At 39.8% G+C, this 15,764-nt stretch overlaps 1 protein-coding gene and 1 long non-coding RNA gene across 14 annotated transcripts in view; one reads left to right on the top strand and one right to left on the bottom strand.

Moving 5' to 3' along the window:
- Positions 1-13,222, top strand: part of FGGY (FGGY carbohydrate kinase domain containing) — a 456,399-nt gene extending 443,177 nt beyond the window's left edge. For 5 of the 13 annotated variants that reach the window (XM_063613860.1, XM_063613861.1, XM_055235133.2 and 2 more), the window contains one exon: positions 9,751-10,368. In XM_063613860.1, coding sequence (XP_063469930.1) covers positions 9,751-9,949 — 199 coding nt within the window. In that variant the 3' untranslated portion in view covers positions 9,950-10,368. Of the gene's footprint in view, positions 1-3,747; positions 3,978-8,358; positions 8,841-9,750 lie in introns of those variants that run through there. The other 8 variants (XM_055235137.2, XM_055235136.2, XM_063613863.1 and 5 more) reach the window with 3 other exon arrangements.
- Positions 7,929-15,764, bottom strand: part of LOC129458842 (uncharacterized) — a 45,282-nt gene continuing 37,446 nt past the window's right edge. The window contains exon 6 of the long non-coding RNA XR_010114770.1: positions 7,929-8,079. This is a non-coding gene — a long non-coding RNA (uncharacterized lncRNA). The remainder of the gene's footprint in view (positions 8,080-15,764) is intronic.

Genomic DNA, 15,764 nt, shown 5'->3' with positions numbered 1-15,764 from the left:
CAAACAACTCATAATCCAGAAACACAAAGTATGAGATGGGGAATGGCAGAAAGTGGGACTGGGGAAGGATAGAATTGGGTGGGGGGAGGTCGGCTCATAAATACCTTGGTGGCCATGCCGAAGACCTCCAACTTCATCCTATAGGCAGAACAGAGATGCTGAATTCTAAGCAGTGGTGAGATCTGGTCAGATGCAGATCAGAAAGATCCCTCTTAAAGGATCCAGTACATGGGGCTCAGGGTAGAAATAGAGGGTCCAGATAAAAGGCTTTTTCAAGAATCCAGGCTAGAGATGTAAAAGACCTCTGTTAATTTGCTGGTAGTGATTTTGAAGATGAAGGGGCTGTTGTGGAAGTGCTTTTATAATTTTAGGAAAGTATTCGAGTTAAGACCCAAAAGCAAATTCCACTTAACATGATGAACAGGCAAAGGTGCAGATCCCACTGAAGCAGGATCAGTATTTAACAGAGTTGGAAATGTTCATGGAAAAGCAATCCACTTCCTTTTCATTTCCTTTGTCTCCACATGGAGTCAGGCTGCTAACCCTCCGAATAGAAACCCTTCTGTAAAGGCCAGGGTGGAAGGTACCGGCCCTGCGTAGGGGAGCTCCATACAGGAAGGTAGAGAGATCTGAGTTGCCACTGGCAGTAGGAGCTATAGGGCTGCTGTCCCTGTTTCTGTTCCCTGGAGGCAGCTGGAGCATCCCTCTTTTTGTGAAATTAGAAATAGTGTCTTTCTCCATCTCTTCCCTGACCCTCCCAAGACTTTTTAGGGAAGTTTTTAAGTTCTTTCCGTAAACCCCACGTGTTCCTTTAGAAGAGAGTCCTCGGCCGCTTGCTGGGAGCTGGCAGCTGGCAGCTGTTGTCCGCGAAGGAGGCGGCACACACGGTGCTTTAGCACCATCTGCAGGCAACCCAGAGATTTGCAAGGAGACAGGAGAAGCCAGTTTCCTTCTGAGCCAACCTCATCTCATTGCCTAATAGATCATACTGTTAACGATGTGGGACGACATTTACTTAGGCCTCTGCCACACAGAAGCAGGGACTGAGCTGAGACACATTTTGAAGAGAGGGGATTCAGCTGATTTTAAAATTCATAATCACGGAGAGTGTAATTTAGTGACTATAGTTTAATGAGTAAATGTTTAGGATGACCCCAAATTGCATTATTATGCCCAGTCCAAATTTACATTTGGCTCTAGAAGAGTCACTTAAACGTGCTTTCAAAAATTTGGTGCATTGAAAGACACTATCAACAGAGTAAAAAGGCAACTCACAGAATGGGAGAAAACATTTGCTTATCATACATCCAATAAGGGATTGATATCCAGAATATATAAATGTATAAAGAACTCCTAAAACTCAACAACAACAACAAAAAAGCAAAAACAACCCAATTCAAAAGTGGGCAAAGGATTTGAATGGTTATTTCTCCAAAGAAGATTTATAAATGACCAATAAGCACGTGATAGGGTATTCAACATCACTATTAGGAAAATCAAAACTACCGTGAGGTACCACGTCACACATTAGGATGCTACTATTTTAAAACAGAAAACAACAAATGTTGGCAAGAATGTGGAGAAACTGGAACCTCTGTGCATAGTCGGTGAGAATGTAACATAGTATCGCTGCTGCAGAAAACAGTATGGCCATTCTTCAAGAAATTAAGAATAGAATTAACTTGTGATTCAGGAATTGTATTTCTGAGTATATATCCAAAAGAACTGAAAGTAGGAGATGGAAGAGATATTTCTACATTCATGTTTCACAGCAACATTATTCATGATGGTGAAAATCATGAGAGCAACCTAAGTGTTCATTAGTAGATGAACATATAAATGAAGAATGATATGTGCATACAATGGAATATTATTCAGCCTTAGAAAGAAGCAATTTCTGACATGCCATACATCAGTGAATCTTGAGGATATTATTCTAAGTGAAATAAGATAACCCCAAAAAGACAAATACTGCATGATTCCACCTATGTAAAGAATAAGGCCAGTGCACAAAGTTATGGCAAAGTTGTCAGTCTTAACATTGTAAATCTTCAAGTGTGTGTGAAGGGGTGCTCACCTTAGCTCCCTTCTAGCAATTTTGAGATTCTAAAGTCAAGAAATACATCTCATGTAGTGAAAGAATTGCTTACCATTATATTGTCACAGAGCCTCATTAGTAGGAGTAAATTGTTCCTAAAATAATTCTATGACTAATAAATTTGGATGCTCCTAGAGTAGGTTTTAGTAGTACCTACATATAGCTATATTGATGATAAGATTAAAATATTAATTATCCAAAAATTAGTAACTAGCACTTATATCACTTATTATGAGTCAGGTACTGTTCTAAATGCTTTTCATATATTTCCACACTTAATTCACACAACAGCTCTGCTGAAGTAGACCCCATAATTATCCCCATTTACAGATGGAGAAATTTAGGCAGAAATAGTTTAAGTAACATATCCAAAGTCACACAGCTAATGTTGGGCCACATTAAGATTCCAACCTAGGCTTCGGAGTTCACCTTTTAACCCTGTGCTTGGCCCCGTCACAACTCCTATGTTACCAGAATGCTCACAGTCTAATAAATATTGGGTAGGGGACTCCTACTAACATAGCTATATGTGACAAATAGAAGTCCCTGTGTGTATCCAAGGTTACTCTTACAACTTCTCTCCGCCAATGCACAACTTTGCACCAAAATTTCATCATGAGGACTCCTTTTCCGAGCACCCCAGAATTGAGCAAGACGTGCTAAACTGGCTTCTTCATCCCCTCACCCCATGTCAGCTTCCCAGCCAAGAGGAGTAAGGACAAAGTTGCAAGGCTGCGAGTATAATTTGTCTCGGTTCCTATTATTCCTTTCAGGATTATGATGCCAGAGTAGCTTCAGCTGTTCTGCGGTCTGATTCATGGCCAATACGAGTTCTGACAGGTCTAACCCAAAGAGTCAGCCAGATAGGACAGGGAGAGCAAGGGCGACTGTGAGATGTCTGGAAGGCAAGCACAGCTCTAGAAAAGGCATTAGCTACATTTTCATGGGGTTTTGCTCCTGGATAAAGCAGGTCACAAGGGAAACCTAGATGTGGAATCTGCAAAAGGGCAATTAAAATGTTCAGTCTCATCCTTGGTCAGGCTGTGATTTTAGGCCAGTCATCAAACCTGGGGCTAGTTATATAGGAAATATTTATTGAAGCTGGCAATGTGAAAGAGTCTCCATTAAGTCCGGCCTTTTTGTATATACAGTAGAAGCTTTGAAGTCAGACAGACATGAGTTTGAATTCCAGCTCTGCCAGTTTTTATCTATACTACTTTGTATATGCCTCTCATTTAGAAATTTTTTTTTTTTGATGGAGTCTCGCTCTTTCACCCAGGCTGGAGTGAAGTGGTGCAATCTTGGTTCACCGCAACCTCCGCCCCCCGGGTTCAAGCAATTCTCCTGCCTCAGCCTCCTGAGTAGCTGGAATTACAGGCGTCTGCCACCACGTCTGGCTAATTTTTGTATTTTTAATAGAGATGGGGTTTAAATGTTCTTATTTCTAAATTGGAGATAATAAAACTTCATGCAGGTCACATATAATAGGTCTGAAACATGCTAATTCATTGCCTGGGATGCTGTAAGCATTCAGAATCTAGGTGTCAGCATCACCACCACACATGTATTCCCATTCTTCTAGATGTACGGGGAAGCCCCGTGGCAGTTTTGTCTTGAGATCATTCAACATATTTATATTTCTCCCACAGATACTATGATAAGAAATACCAAGTATTCCTGAAGCTGGTTGAACACCAGAAGGAGTATTTGGCGATCATGAATGATGACTGAACAGGGCTTGCAGGTGCTGATGCCAGAAGCTTCTGTGTCATTGCATTAAAGACTTCTGTCATTTAATCCATGTTCAAGACCCTTGAGGTATTGTTTCATCATTTCTGTATTGTCTTTCAATAAAGAAAACAAACATGTGCAGCCAGAATTAGAGTCTTCATTTCAAAATTCTACTATTATTTAGTTTCAGTTTCCATACAGTCTCCATCATAGTAACAGAAGTTTCACTTAGGGTCATAGGATCTCACATGAGACTAGACCTTGGGGGCCATTCAATCCAGGGGAGGCGTGTAATTTTTTTTTTTTTTTGAGACGGAGTCTCGCTCTATCGCCCAGGCTGGAGGGCAGTGGAGCGCTCTCTGCTCACTGCAAACTCCGCCTCCCAGGTTCACGCCATTCTCCTGCCTCAGCCTCCTGAGTAGCTGGGACTACAGGTGCCCGCCACCACGCCCGGCTAATTTTTTGTATTTTTAGTAGAGACGGGGTTTCACCGTGTTAGCCAGGATGGTCTCGATCTCCTGACCTCGTGATCCGCCCGCCTCGGCCTCCCAAAGTGCTGGGATTACAGGCGTGAGCCACCGCGCCTGGCCAGGCCTGTACTTTTTAATCAATTAAATGTCAGCTATTAAATGAAAAACTTACATTACTTTAGGTAGGACATCTAATACATAGTCGATCTCTTTTATGGCATTTTCTCCTCCTATGCAGGATCTAGTCTAGGGTCAGATACCACATTTATTTGCAGAATTGTCATTTCACAATCATCATATTAAAGACAGGTGTAGGCAGGAATCATCGATGGATCCAGGAGGGAATTTTGAAGAATAACAGGATATATGCATAATCTTAAAATATCTCTTCAGAATTTGCTTATTAGTTACAAGAGGAAAAAGAACATTAAGTATACAGGGAAGAAATAGGACAACGTCTTGATTAGGTGATCCACATCAACTTCAGATGGGCAAACGGACATTGTGTGCCTCCAGATATGAGAAAAGAAAAAGCATTTTAATGCAGAGCCTGAATCGAATCAGAAGGAAACATCAGACAAACCCAACATGGGAAGCATTTTATTTTTTAATGGACTATGTTTTTCAAAAATGTCTATGTCATACGGACAAAGAAAGGCTGTGGGAAGTTTCAGGATTAAAGGAAACTGAAGAAACCTGATGGCTAAAAGCTTTTCATGTAGACAAGCACTGGGAAAACCAGCTGTTTTAGTTGATACCACAGCAGACACACAAACGCACACAGACATACACATACATACATATGTCAACACCCACACATAATTTCAGACTCAAGAGTAACTGCTAACATTTTTTTGAGAGCTGTCATAGCTCAGATGAGGGTGAGCAGAGGACATGCTAAGACTTCAGCAAAAGACAGCAGGTAGAGAAGAAAAAGCCAATATAACCCAGTAAATAAACATCCTCTGGAGTCCTTTGTGCCACGCGTTGTGGTAAGCACTGGTCTACAGGAATAAATAAGACATGGCCCCTGCCTTCAGGAACCTCCCTGTTGAATCCGAGACATAGACAAATAAATCGATGACAGTACATTGTGAGAAATGCTACAATTAAAAAACAAAGTACCTGCTGCATGGAGCCCATCAGTCAGAAAAGGAGGAAGGGGAAGGGTGACAGGTGGGATGAAAAACAATATGGTGTAACAGCTATGAGCCCTGGCCTGGGATCTAGGCCTGGTCTTACCTCTTACTAGATGTGTGACTTGGAGAAAGGTCCTTAATCTTCGTAAGTCTCAGTTTCCTCATTTTGAAATGAATAGGTATTGAATATGTTTTTGTTGTTGTTGGTTTTTTTTTTTTTTTTTTTTGAGATGGAGTCTCGCTCTGTTGCTCAGGCTGGAGTGCAGTGGCGCGATCTCTGCTCACTGCAAGCTTCACCTTCCAGGTTCACGCCATTCTCCTGCCTCAGCCTCCTGAGTAGCTGGGACTACCAGCACCCGCCACCACACCCAGCTAATTTTTTGTATTTTTAGTAGAGATGGGGTTTCACCGTATTAGCCAGGATGGTCTCAATCTCCTGACCTTATGATCCACCCGCCTCAGCCTCCCAAAGTGCTGGTATTACAGGCGTGAGCCACCACACCTGGCCTGAATAGGTTAATAGTACCTACTTTACAGGATTATAATGAGGACTAAAGGAGATAATGCATATAAAGCACTCAACTCAATTGCATGGTCCATGCCTGTGTTATTACAGGGCTCTGCTCCTAGAAGATGCTCAAAATAGTAACTGTAGTAAGCATGGAGAAGGGTGAGCACCCCAGTTATGAAGGTCAGCTCTGCAATAGCATTCTACAGTATCCAAAGGATATAGGGACCTTAGGCATAGCCCCGAGTGAAGGTGGGTGTGCGCGTCTGATCTAGCTGGCCTAAAAGCAGAAGGAAGCCCAGTGCATTCATAGACCCTAGCCAGAGGTTGCACTAGGGATAAAGGAGGATTGGGGATCACTACAGAAGAGGAGTCGGGTATTGCAGGATCTAAGCAAGATGTCAGGTCTATGGCCAAACAGGCTTCAGCTGCAAAAGCTGATTATCACTCACTGAGAAACGGGCAGGCCTGGACCTGCTCACACAAAGCCCTGGTGAATGCAGTGGTTGTCTGTGGATACAAAAGGCAGATATAAAAGCCTGAATAATTACCAACTATCTGCCAAGTCCTTGTTGTATGTCCTCTCCAATCCTCCTACAGCACTGTGAGGTAAGCAGCATTACCCCCACCTTATAGTTGAGAAAGTTGAGTTTCAGAAAAGATAGACAGTTTGCCCAGAGTCAGCAGACGGTAGCAGAGATAGGATCCAAATCCAGATCTGCCTGGGTATCACCCCATTGTAACAGCTGGAGAGGAATCCTGCCCACCACCTGCGCTTTAGTTGCAGTGCTCATGTTGTTGATTGCCAAGCCCCGGGTGCTGGCCATTCTTTCAAGCAAACTCGTATCCAAACCAAACCTGACCTGAGTTCTCACTGCTTTATAGAGAAAGGAAAACACACAGAAATTAGGCAAAAAAACATGGCAACACTAGGACACCTTTGGCATCTCAACAGTGAGGAGCAGCTTGACAGAAAGGAGAAGGGCTGAAAGACCTTGGGCATGATAGCTAACCTGTCTTAAGCCTCAGTCTTTCCCTCTGTGGTGGGATCATCCTGCTACCTACCTCCTAGGGTTGGTGGTAAGGATTCAGTGAAAGACCTGTGGATAAAGCCCTTAGCACAACGCCTTTCAGACAATAGGCACTCTACAAATATTGTTTCTCCATAGTTCTCTCTGTGCCTCCTAGCTAGGAGGTTAATCCCTAAGAAAATCATTCTGGTTCCTACTATAAAGCCACTGTGTTAGGAAAAATATAAATGTCTATATATAATTCTATTAGAAACCGCGTGTAGCTCAGTAATAAAAATTTTAATCACTCCAATACACACCTCCTTGCACTGAGAAAGGTTTTATTTAATACATGCATGTAAAGTATATTTAGCTTTGATGAATAAGAATTGCAGTGAAGCCAGAGTGGTTTGTGAGATTTTTGTTTTGTTGCCTACTGAAAGCTTTTCTTTCAAGTTAAAGCCAAACTTTCTTAGCAAATCATTTTGCCAAGGAACGCATTACAGGTTTTAAATTTTGACCAAAAATACTTCCCATATGTGAAGAACATAAATGTGGCTTTCAAAAGAGCCAAAGAGAACAAAAGCTGGGGGAGGTGAGGAAGAAAAGACAAGAATGACAGAATGCAGTGGCATGTTGCAGAGCTACAGTAAACTACAGGACCCGATGCCACAGTGAGCTGGAGTCCCAATGAGGCATCCAGAAGGGATGCCCTCTTTTGTGAAGATCGAGACTGGGCATTTCATCTTTATATTCAGAGCATAATCTGTGTTGTTGCCAGTTGCACTGGGGAGTATAAGTTCCAAGAGGAGCAGTAAAAATATTGTAAGGCAACTCTGGAAACGCCCAGCTTTAAGAATGTACCAAATCAGCAAGTGAGTTAACAAGCTAGAATGCTTAGGTTTTAATACCAACATGATCTGCTATTTCTCCCAGGCCTGAGGATAATCAAGTTCTTTACATTTACTTACCTGTTGTTTTTTTTTTTTTTCCCCCTGGACACTGGCCTGTGAGCTCTTGGAGGGCTCAGAGTATCTTATAGCCTGTTCTCTGCACCCAAACAGTTCTTGGCACATGATGGGTATTCCGTAAGTGAATAAATACACGAACACAAGATGTTTTTCTGCAAAAAAAAAAAAAAAAAAAAACACTGGTAGAACTAAAAAAACTCACTTTCAGGTCAATTTTCTGTACGTGTTAATATGCCTTAATTTAAGCAACTGTCAAATGCTTTAAAATGTGTTTTGGTCACTAAGGATTTTTAAAAATCATGCCTTATACCTAACAACTTGCTTTTTTAGTTTTTTATTGCACATACATACACACATGCATAACCACACAACTTCATTTTGAGTTGTAGCTCAAGCTGAGAACCTTTTGCAAATTTTCCATGTTGTTACAGACTATTTCCTGTATGATATCCTATGGGAAGCCAGAGGTGTTGTAATCCAGAAACACCCATTGTTCACCAGGACTGCAGGACACATGCTTTCAGAATTCAAGGGCATAGTTACAAATAATTACCATCAAGAATTTAAAATGAAGGACATCGTTGCAAAACAAGAAACTAATGACTGAGTGGAGCTGTGTAATGTAATTATACTTAAGATGGGACTTCTGACGAATCACAGAAGAATCTTTGTGCTGTCTCATGTCTCCATAAATACACTTAACTGCTATTGACAGTAATAGGAGAGAGTCTTGAATATGAAAAGCTTTTTTTATCCTTTTATGATTTCTAGAGGGAAAACTTAAAAGAACAATTATGTTTTTAAAAAAGATGTTTCTCCCAGTACTTCTGAATATTTGACAATCCTATAAAATTTGTAAAACTAAAGTAACTTTAAAAACAAAGACTTCTGCTAATAAATCCCAACTTCTCAATTTAGCATTAACTTGCCCATTAATTTTGTGGTCAAGTTTCATTATGCACAGAAAATCATTTAAAACTACATTTAGCATAAATGTTTCTAAAGACCTAATTTTTATTTAAGTCCTGCCTTAAGCCATGATTAGAAGTGCTTCCTTATTAAAATCTAGAGTGAGCCTGCCTCCCTACTGCATAATTGTAAACACATTTGAAATATAAAATGATTTATTTATTAGTGTCTGTTATTTCGGCAAAATCAATAGGGATGCCTTCCATTTGAATACTTCTTTACAGTTTCCCTATTGATTGCACATACATTATCTCATCTGCCCCTTATAATAAATTGGTGGGGTAAGCCTGACAAAGTGGGATCCCAGTTTACAAATACTCAAACCACATCTCCTAGAGTTTAAGTGACTGGTCCAAGATTGTGTAGCTGGAACACAGATGCAGAACCACTCCGCTGCTTCTTCCTAAATAAATTAAATTACCTTATTTGTGCAACAGCAGATGATTCATTAGTTTCCTAATTACTCTCTCTTCCCTGCTTCCCTTCATTAACATGATGTATAAATATCTAGGAGGCCCCTTTTGAAACTCATCGGTTGATCAAAGTACTGAATTATTTCTATTGGCAAGCAAAGGCAAAGTGACAAAGCCTTGAGCCATGGAATCATTGAGTCCTGTATTCAAATCACAGCTTCATTACTTACTACTTTACGCAGTTTATGAATTCATCCATACCAGTTAACCTGTTAGTCTTTGTTTCTTATCTATCAAGTGGGAGAAAATCAAATCTGCCTCATGGTTAATGTGAGGATTAAATGGGATAATATGCAAAGTGTCTGGCATAGTACCTGACATAAAGTAGAAGTGTAACAAATATCAATTTTTCTCCTCAACTAATTCATATTTATTATATAGGACTTCTAGAAGTATGGCTTCCAGTCAAGTTGGACAACTTTATATCCAGTTTCTACAGGTAAACGTCTGTGTTCCATCAACAACACCAACCGTTACTGAGCTCTTACTACGTCAAGAGTGCTGGAATGGTCCCTGTTGCATGGCGCATACAGGGGCCAGCACTGGGTTGAAGAGAGAAGGAACATATATAAAGAACTGAGAACCATGGAAATCTTGTGTCAGTGGCCCATTGACTGCCACCATTGACAGGTGTGTGTGGAAAGGCTCATGTGGAAATAATGAAGGCTGAAACATGTCCAGCCCCGCCTTTCTCAGCTCTGCTAAGCTGCAGGTACTCAAAGTCTTTTGTCAGCAGCTTCAGCTTTATTCCACCTAGAGGAAACCTAGCCTGAGGCAGGCAGTAGGGAACATGCAGTTCAGACCAGCCTCAACCCTTCCCAGCCAGTAGGACTGGAATTCGTCTTTCTGCCATGAAGCCCCGAGCACCTGGGGCCACACCAAATGGCAGCTTTCTCTCCGAAAGTACGAACATGTTTGCCCAGGCTGGTTTGAACCCCTTGATACTGCCACACTATCCTTACACTAGGCACAAAGAAAAGTAAATATTGATTCTTCTCCCTTGGTTTGCTGCATTATTTCTAAGCCATTTGTCACAGTGTATTCCTCACATTACATTTCATTCTGTTTGAAACCCTCCCAGACTCAGCCTCATGTACTTATTTCATTTCTGGCTCACCACTTCCTTCAAATTTGACTTTTGAAACTATCTCTGGGTAGAACCTTGGCTCTCCTTTAAGCATAGGTTAAATTTGCCTTCATGCTAGTCTGACTTATAAGTCATTTCTCCCATCCCGTCCGGCCCCAGAAAGCCCTATCTCAAGTTAAACCATACGGAAGGCTTATCTACCTACACCCAGCAAAGAACTGACCCATACATATCTGATTTACCCTCCAGTTTCCCTGCTAGGGCCAAGTGTTATGTGAAAGGCTACCTAGATGAAATCCTGATACGTTATCTAGCTTTTATCAGCTATCTCCCCCAAGGGCCAAATCCAGTTCCCTATAATTCTCTGGCCAACAACTTGGGCCTTGTTTTAACCCAGGCAGACCTCCCAGAGAAAAATCCAAGAGCCTTAAACCATACTTTGTGTTTAGAAACTTCTATGCCAACCACTGTTGATGTGAGTGACAGCTATTGAAGATGTTCTCTGAATGCTTCCTGATCCATGGCATGAGATAGTATTTCATTCTCTGGTCTCCTTGTGGTTGAAGGATCTTGTGACCAATCTGTTTAATGAGCTGTGAGAAATTATGTGTGTTATTTCTGGACCAAGTCTTTGATTGTCAGTGTGAGAATCCTCAGAGCTTTCTTTTCTCCTACACAACAACCAGCAAATGTTCCACGTGGGGATTCTCCCTCAGCCTTGGTTCCAGAGAGGATGGCTGTGAGCAGAGCCCCTAACCAGTGCACAATGAACATGTGGCTTGATGAGACATACACTTTTGTTTGTTGAAAACACTGAGGTTTTACGTTTGTTTCTTGCCTCAGCATAATCTGTCCTATCCTAACTGATGTACCTCATGCCATGAGGGCCACACTGACCTATATAGAGGCTAAATTTGCTATGATCAGAACAGCTGGCTCAGTCTTGCTTGGGGCAAAATTTGCAGTTAAGTGGATCCCTGTGGTCCCAACTCTGAACAACTCCATCATGCTCCCTTTCCTGACTAGCATGTGTTGGGCTTCCCATCTCACAAGAAGTCAGGAGAGCACTCTCTTATTCTATGCTAGGGTTTCCCAAGAGAAGGTGTATTAGTGGGAATGGTGTTTAGGTGCAAGTAATAATAACCCATCTGACAGCTAAATTAATATGATAAGATAGTTGTTATTTACAGGGACAGGCACCCGTCAAGTCGACTTGTGGATTCAACAGTTCCATCAAAGAGTCAAGCCCTTTTTATCTTCCTATTCCTCCAGTCTCCATCAGCTAGCTATTGACCTCAGGTTTGTTACTTCTGATTACAAGACGCTGTCATCTCTAAAGGCATCTTATTTTCACAGCATCCAAAACATGAGAATCTTCTCTCTATGCCATCCTTTTTGTTGTTGTTTTTCCTGATCAAGGAAGAGCCTCCCAGCAGACTTCTCCTTAGATTTCATTGGCCAGATTCTGCATCACGCTCCAGCCACTATGGATTGCTAAAACTGGCATAGAGAACTCATGATGCCTTCCCCGGGACTGGGCATATTGCTGTTCCAATGAAATCATGGTTCTGTTAAACACGGAGGGAGGGAATGGCTTTTGTGTAAGCAGCTAGCACTATTTACCAAAATAACACTAGATTTCATTTTTAAAACAGAGCCAAGGCCAACTAAGTTTGGGAAACACTGAGTTAAATATGTCTTGTTACTACAGAATGTCTTATACTAATCTTGTAATATACTCATGTGCATTGTGAGCTTCCTAGAGAAAAATTACCTGTGAAGCATTTGCCAGACTTACTCCTTTAGAAAAGTTTTTTTACAAAGCATTTCATTGCACATAATGGAACAAGCACAGTATTTTGAAGGCTAATTAACCAAATTATCATGTTTTCACCTGAGTCGTATAGATGTTTTTCTTTCATGTTATCTGTTGGAAGGTTTATTCAGCAAATTGATAGCCCCTATTATTAAAAATTTGGTTGTCTAATTACAGAATTAAAATGATATTCACTAGTATATAAATTATTGCCTCATGAGCGAATGTTGCTAATTATCAATGTTTAAACTAGTCATTAGAAATAGGCTCAAAAAGACCTCTACTCGGAAATATAAGAAGTTTCACCTGAAAGTTGTCCCTTCAGTTAAATTAAATTGTAGCTCCAGACCATGGGTCAAACTAATGGGATAGCAAGTGTCACATTAACTAATTATTAACTAGTAACACAATCATGCATTTCTTTGTCACATTTTTAAATTTAGTATTTCCATCCATTCTAACCTTGAAGTTTTCCTTCTCTATTCCATATTCCAGGTAGGAAACTCCCTAGTAATACATATCAGGCCAAGAATATCATGCCTCTCCAACTTACTTCCCCTCCTTGTGCACACCCTAATCCTAAACCATACATACAACACAGACAACCTTAACATATTATTAGGTCTTTCGCTAAAAAGAGTAAAAAGTTATTTCCTTAGATCAAGCAAATACTAAAGGATAGTGTAGCTAACATTAGCTATTTTGTGACATGTGGAGTTCTTAATACTAAATGTCATGAGTTCCATTAAAGTTGTGCTGATTTAAATTTCAACCTTGTATAGATATTTTAATATCATTTTGACAATATACTTCTAAGCTGTTTATTTACTTTAATGGTTTTGTAAGAAGTTTCTGCATACACTACAAGATAAAAACTTGTTACAATTAAAAAGGATTTGAAGAAACCATGAAGTTATTTTAACAGTAAACATGTTTATTTTTTGTACAAATGTGCATTTTCCTTTTTTACATCTACATAGTAATTTTTAAAGTATAATTTCTGAAACATATGGCTTAGCTGTTCTACACAGGTGCTACATAGAGCTGGAGAACATATTGTGCTTATATGTATTCAAGCATATGTTTCATTCCTACTCTTTTTACAATAAACATTTCATCGACTTCCTACTATTTATACCAGGAACATGTATTTGGCCTTGATTTCACCTGCTCTTTTTGTAGAGAGACTTACAAAGAGATTCTGGGAGGTTATGGAATCTACAGGAAATAAATACAATGTTGATTTTGTTACAAGGTGATTAAGTTGGTAAGGAAGTAGTTAAGAAAATAAACCTTTACGACTGTAAGTGTAGAATGAGATAACAATGTGTTACTCTTCTCGTTTTTTTCTGATTATTTTACTCTCCCCAAAACCCTTTTACATTTGTACAAAAACTTAACTCAATGTTTAAAAAATATTGTTTCTCATACTATAACCACAACTCTAGTTTTAAGAATAAACAGTTAATATACCAACAGGAATAACTAATAATAGTAGTTAACAGTGGATAAGTGCTCACCATGGGCAGGCTCTGGTCTATGCCTGATCCCACTTAATCTTCATAACAAACGGAAATGATCAGCAGCACTGTTATTTATATTTTACAGATGAGGAAAACGAAGCACAGAGCAATTAAATAACTTGCCCAAGATCACCTAAGATGTCTGGCTGAAGGTCTTAACCATTACCTTACACTAATCAACAGCAACAATAATAATAACCACCTTTCTAGGATGCAAATTGTTCCAAGAACTTTCATTATTTCATTACATCTCCATAGCCCCAAGAGTAAATAATATCCTGTTCTATTGAAGAAGAAACTGAGGTACCAAGACATGAAATTACTTGCTCAAGGTCACACACTGGTAAGTGGCATTAAACCACCTCCTATGAGTGTCAAAAGATAATTGGGGCTGAGGTGGAGCTGAGATTTTAAAAATATCAGTGGTAGGAGACAGACGATGTGATGCCCCATTTAAACTACATGGCAGTGGTGTCCTATGACTAGGAGAGGAGAGGCGGGAAAAGCTGAGGTCTCATGAAATAAAAATCAAAACAAAAAGAATGCTTGGTGATGCTATTAGTATATAGTCTCCTTTCGACACTTAAAAATGCTCAGAAAGAGTGAAGATTTACTGCTGGGGGGTGGGGGGTGGGGGGTGGGGGGGGGGGGGCTATGTTTTTAACTCTTTATACTCCAGACACGAGCTGCACTGCTATACAGTCAGCAAACGTTTTTTAGGAAAGGGCTAGATAGTAAATATGTTTTGGCCTTTCATATTATTTGATCTCATTCACTACTGCTTAACTTTGCCATTGTAACAAGAAGGCAGACACAGACAATATGTAAATGAATGGGCAGTGCTGTGTTCCAATAAAGCCTTATTTACAAAAACAGGTGGTCCTGCAATGTGGCGTGCAGGCTGTAGTGTGCCAGCCTCTGCTCTGGCATCTGGGATGGTGGCTTTGGGAGTATTGAGCACCAGCCTAAGTGCAGTCATTGGCATTCTCATAAGTGTAGTGCAAACAGCAAGGCAGTGGGGAAGTTCCTTTTAGTAGCTTTCGGGGCACTAGATATTAACCAGATGGAAAGGAGCGCCACTTTGGGAATTATAATGTTTTACAACTCCCAAATAAATGTATGATTTGAAGCAGAAGAAGACTCAGTAATAATGGAGTTTGGCACTTATAATGAATAACCAAGCGAACATTATATTTTTATCTCCAGACAGAAGACACATGTGGATTTAACTGTCCCAAGCTCTCTTTCAATTCTCCATCAATTTTCTGCCCTTGGTTTTTTTCTTTTTTCCTTTTTAAAATAAGTTTAACATACGTATCAGTCAGTCTGAACTTGATGTGGTATATTCATTAAATGGTTTCATTTTTCTCCTTTCACAGCCCTCAACTCTGTGATGTCAAAATTCCCTCCCCCATAGGTAACAGATCCTATCTGACTACTTTTCATTATTAAAGGTACAGTATACTTAAATTTATACTAAGTTGTGGCATAACTACAAAGAAAATAATTACTTCAGTTTTTAAAACTGTACTTTTATCTTCCCATACCTCATAGGATATATACCAAGGATACAATTAAATACATTTGATAATCTTATTCTTAGTAATAATATTAGTATTCATATTTTAAAAATATACTAGGATATATTTTTCATAAAGCAAATGTTTACATCTTTAGAAATCAAGATTTTTAGCCTGAAATAAAAGGCATACAAATATAAAAAGTTAAAACACTATAATCTTTAATTTGAATAGGAAATAACAGTATCAATTTTTGTTGTTTTTTTCTTTGTAAAATTGCTAGCTCTTTTCACCAAGAATACATAGAAGCATTGACAGGCCAATATCAATTAGCAATCAAAGGGTAAAGATGTTAGTGTCTAAATACCAAAAAAATCGAGTTCCCTTGTAGAAACTGCCAGCACCATATTGAAGACGAGAAGTGTACAAGATAAGCCTGGGACATCTCA

The sequence above is a fragment of the Symphalangus syndactylus genome, chromosome 19, assembly GCF_028878055.3.
Source record: "Symphalangus syndactylus isolate Jambi chromosome 19, NHGRI_mSymSyn1-v2.1_pri, whole genome shotgun sequence".
Taxonomy (NCBI): domain Eukaryota; kingdom Metazoa; phylum Chordata; class Mammalia; order Primates; family Hylobatidae; genus Symphalangus; species Symphalangus syndactylus.
Note: the sequence above shows the minus strand (reverse complement) of the source record. Positions and strands in the feature narration are given on the sequence as shown.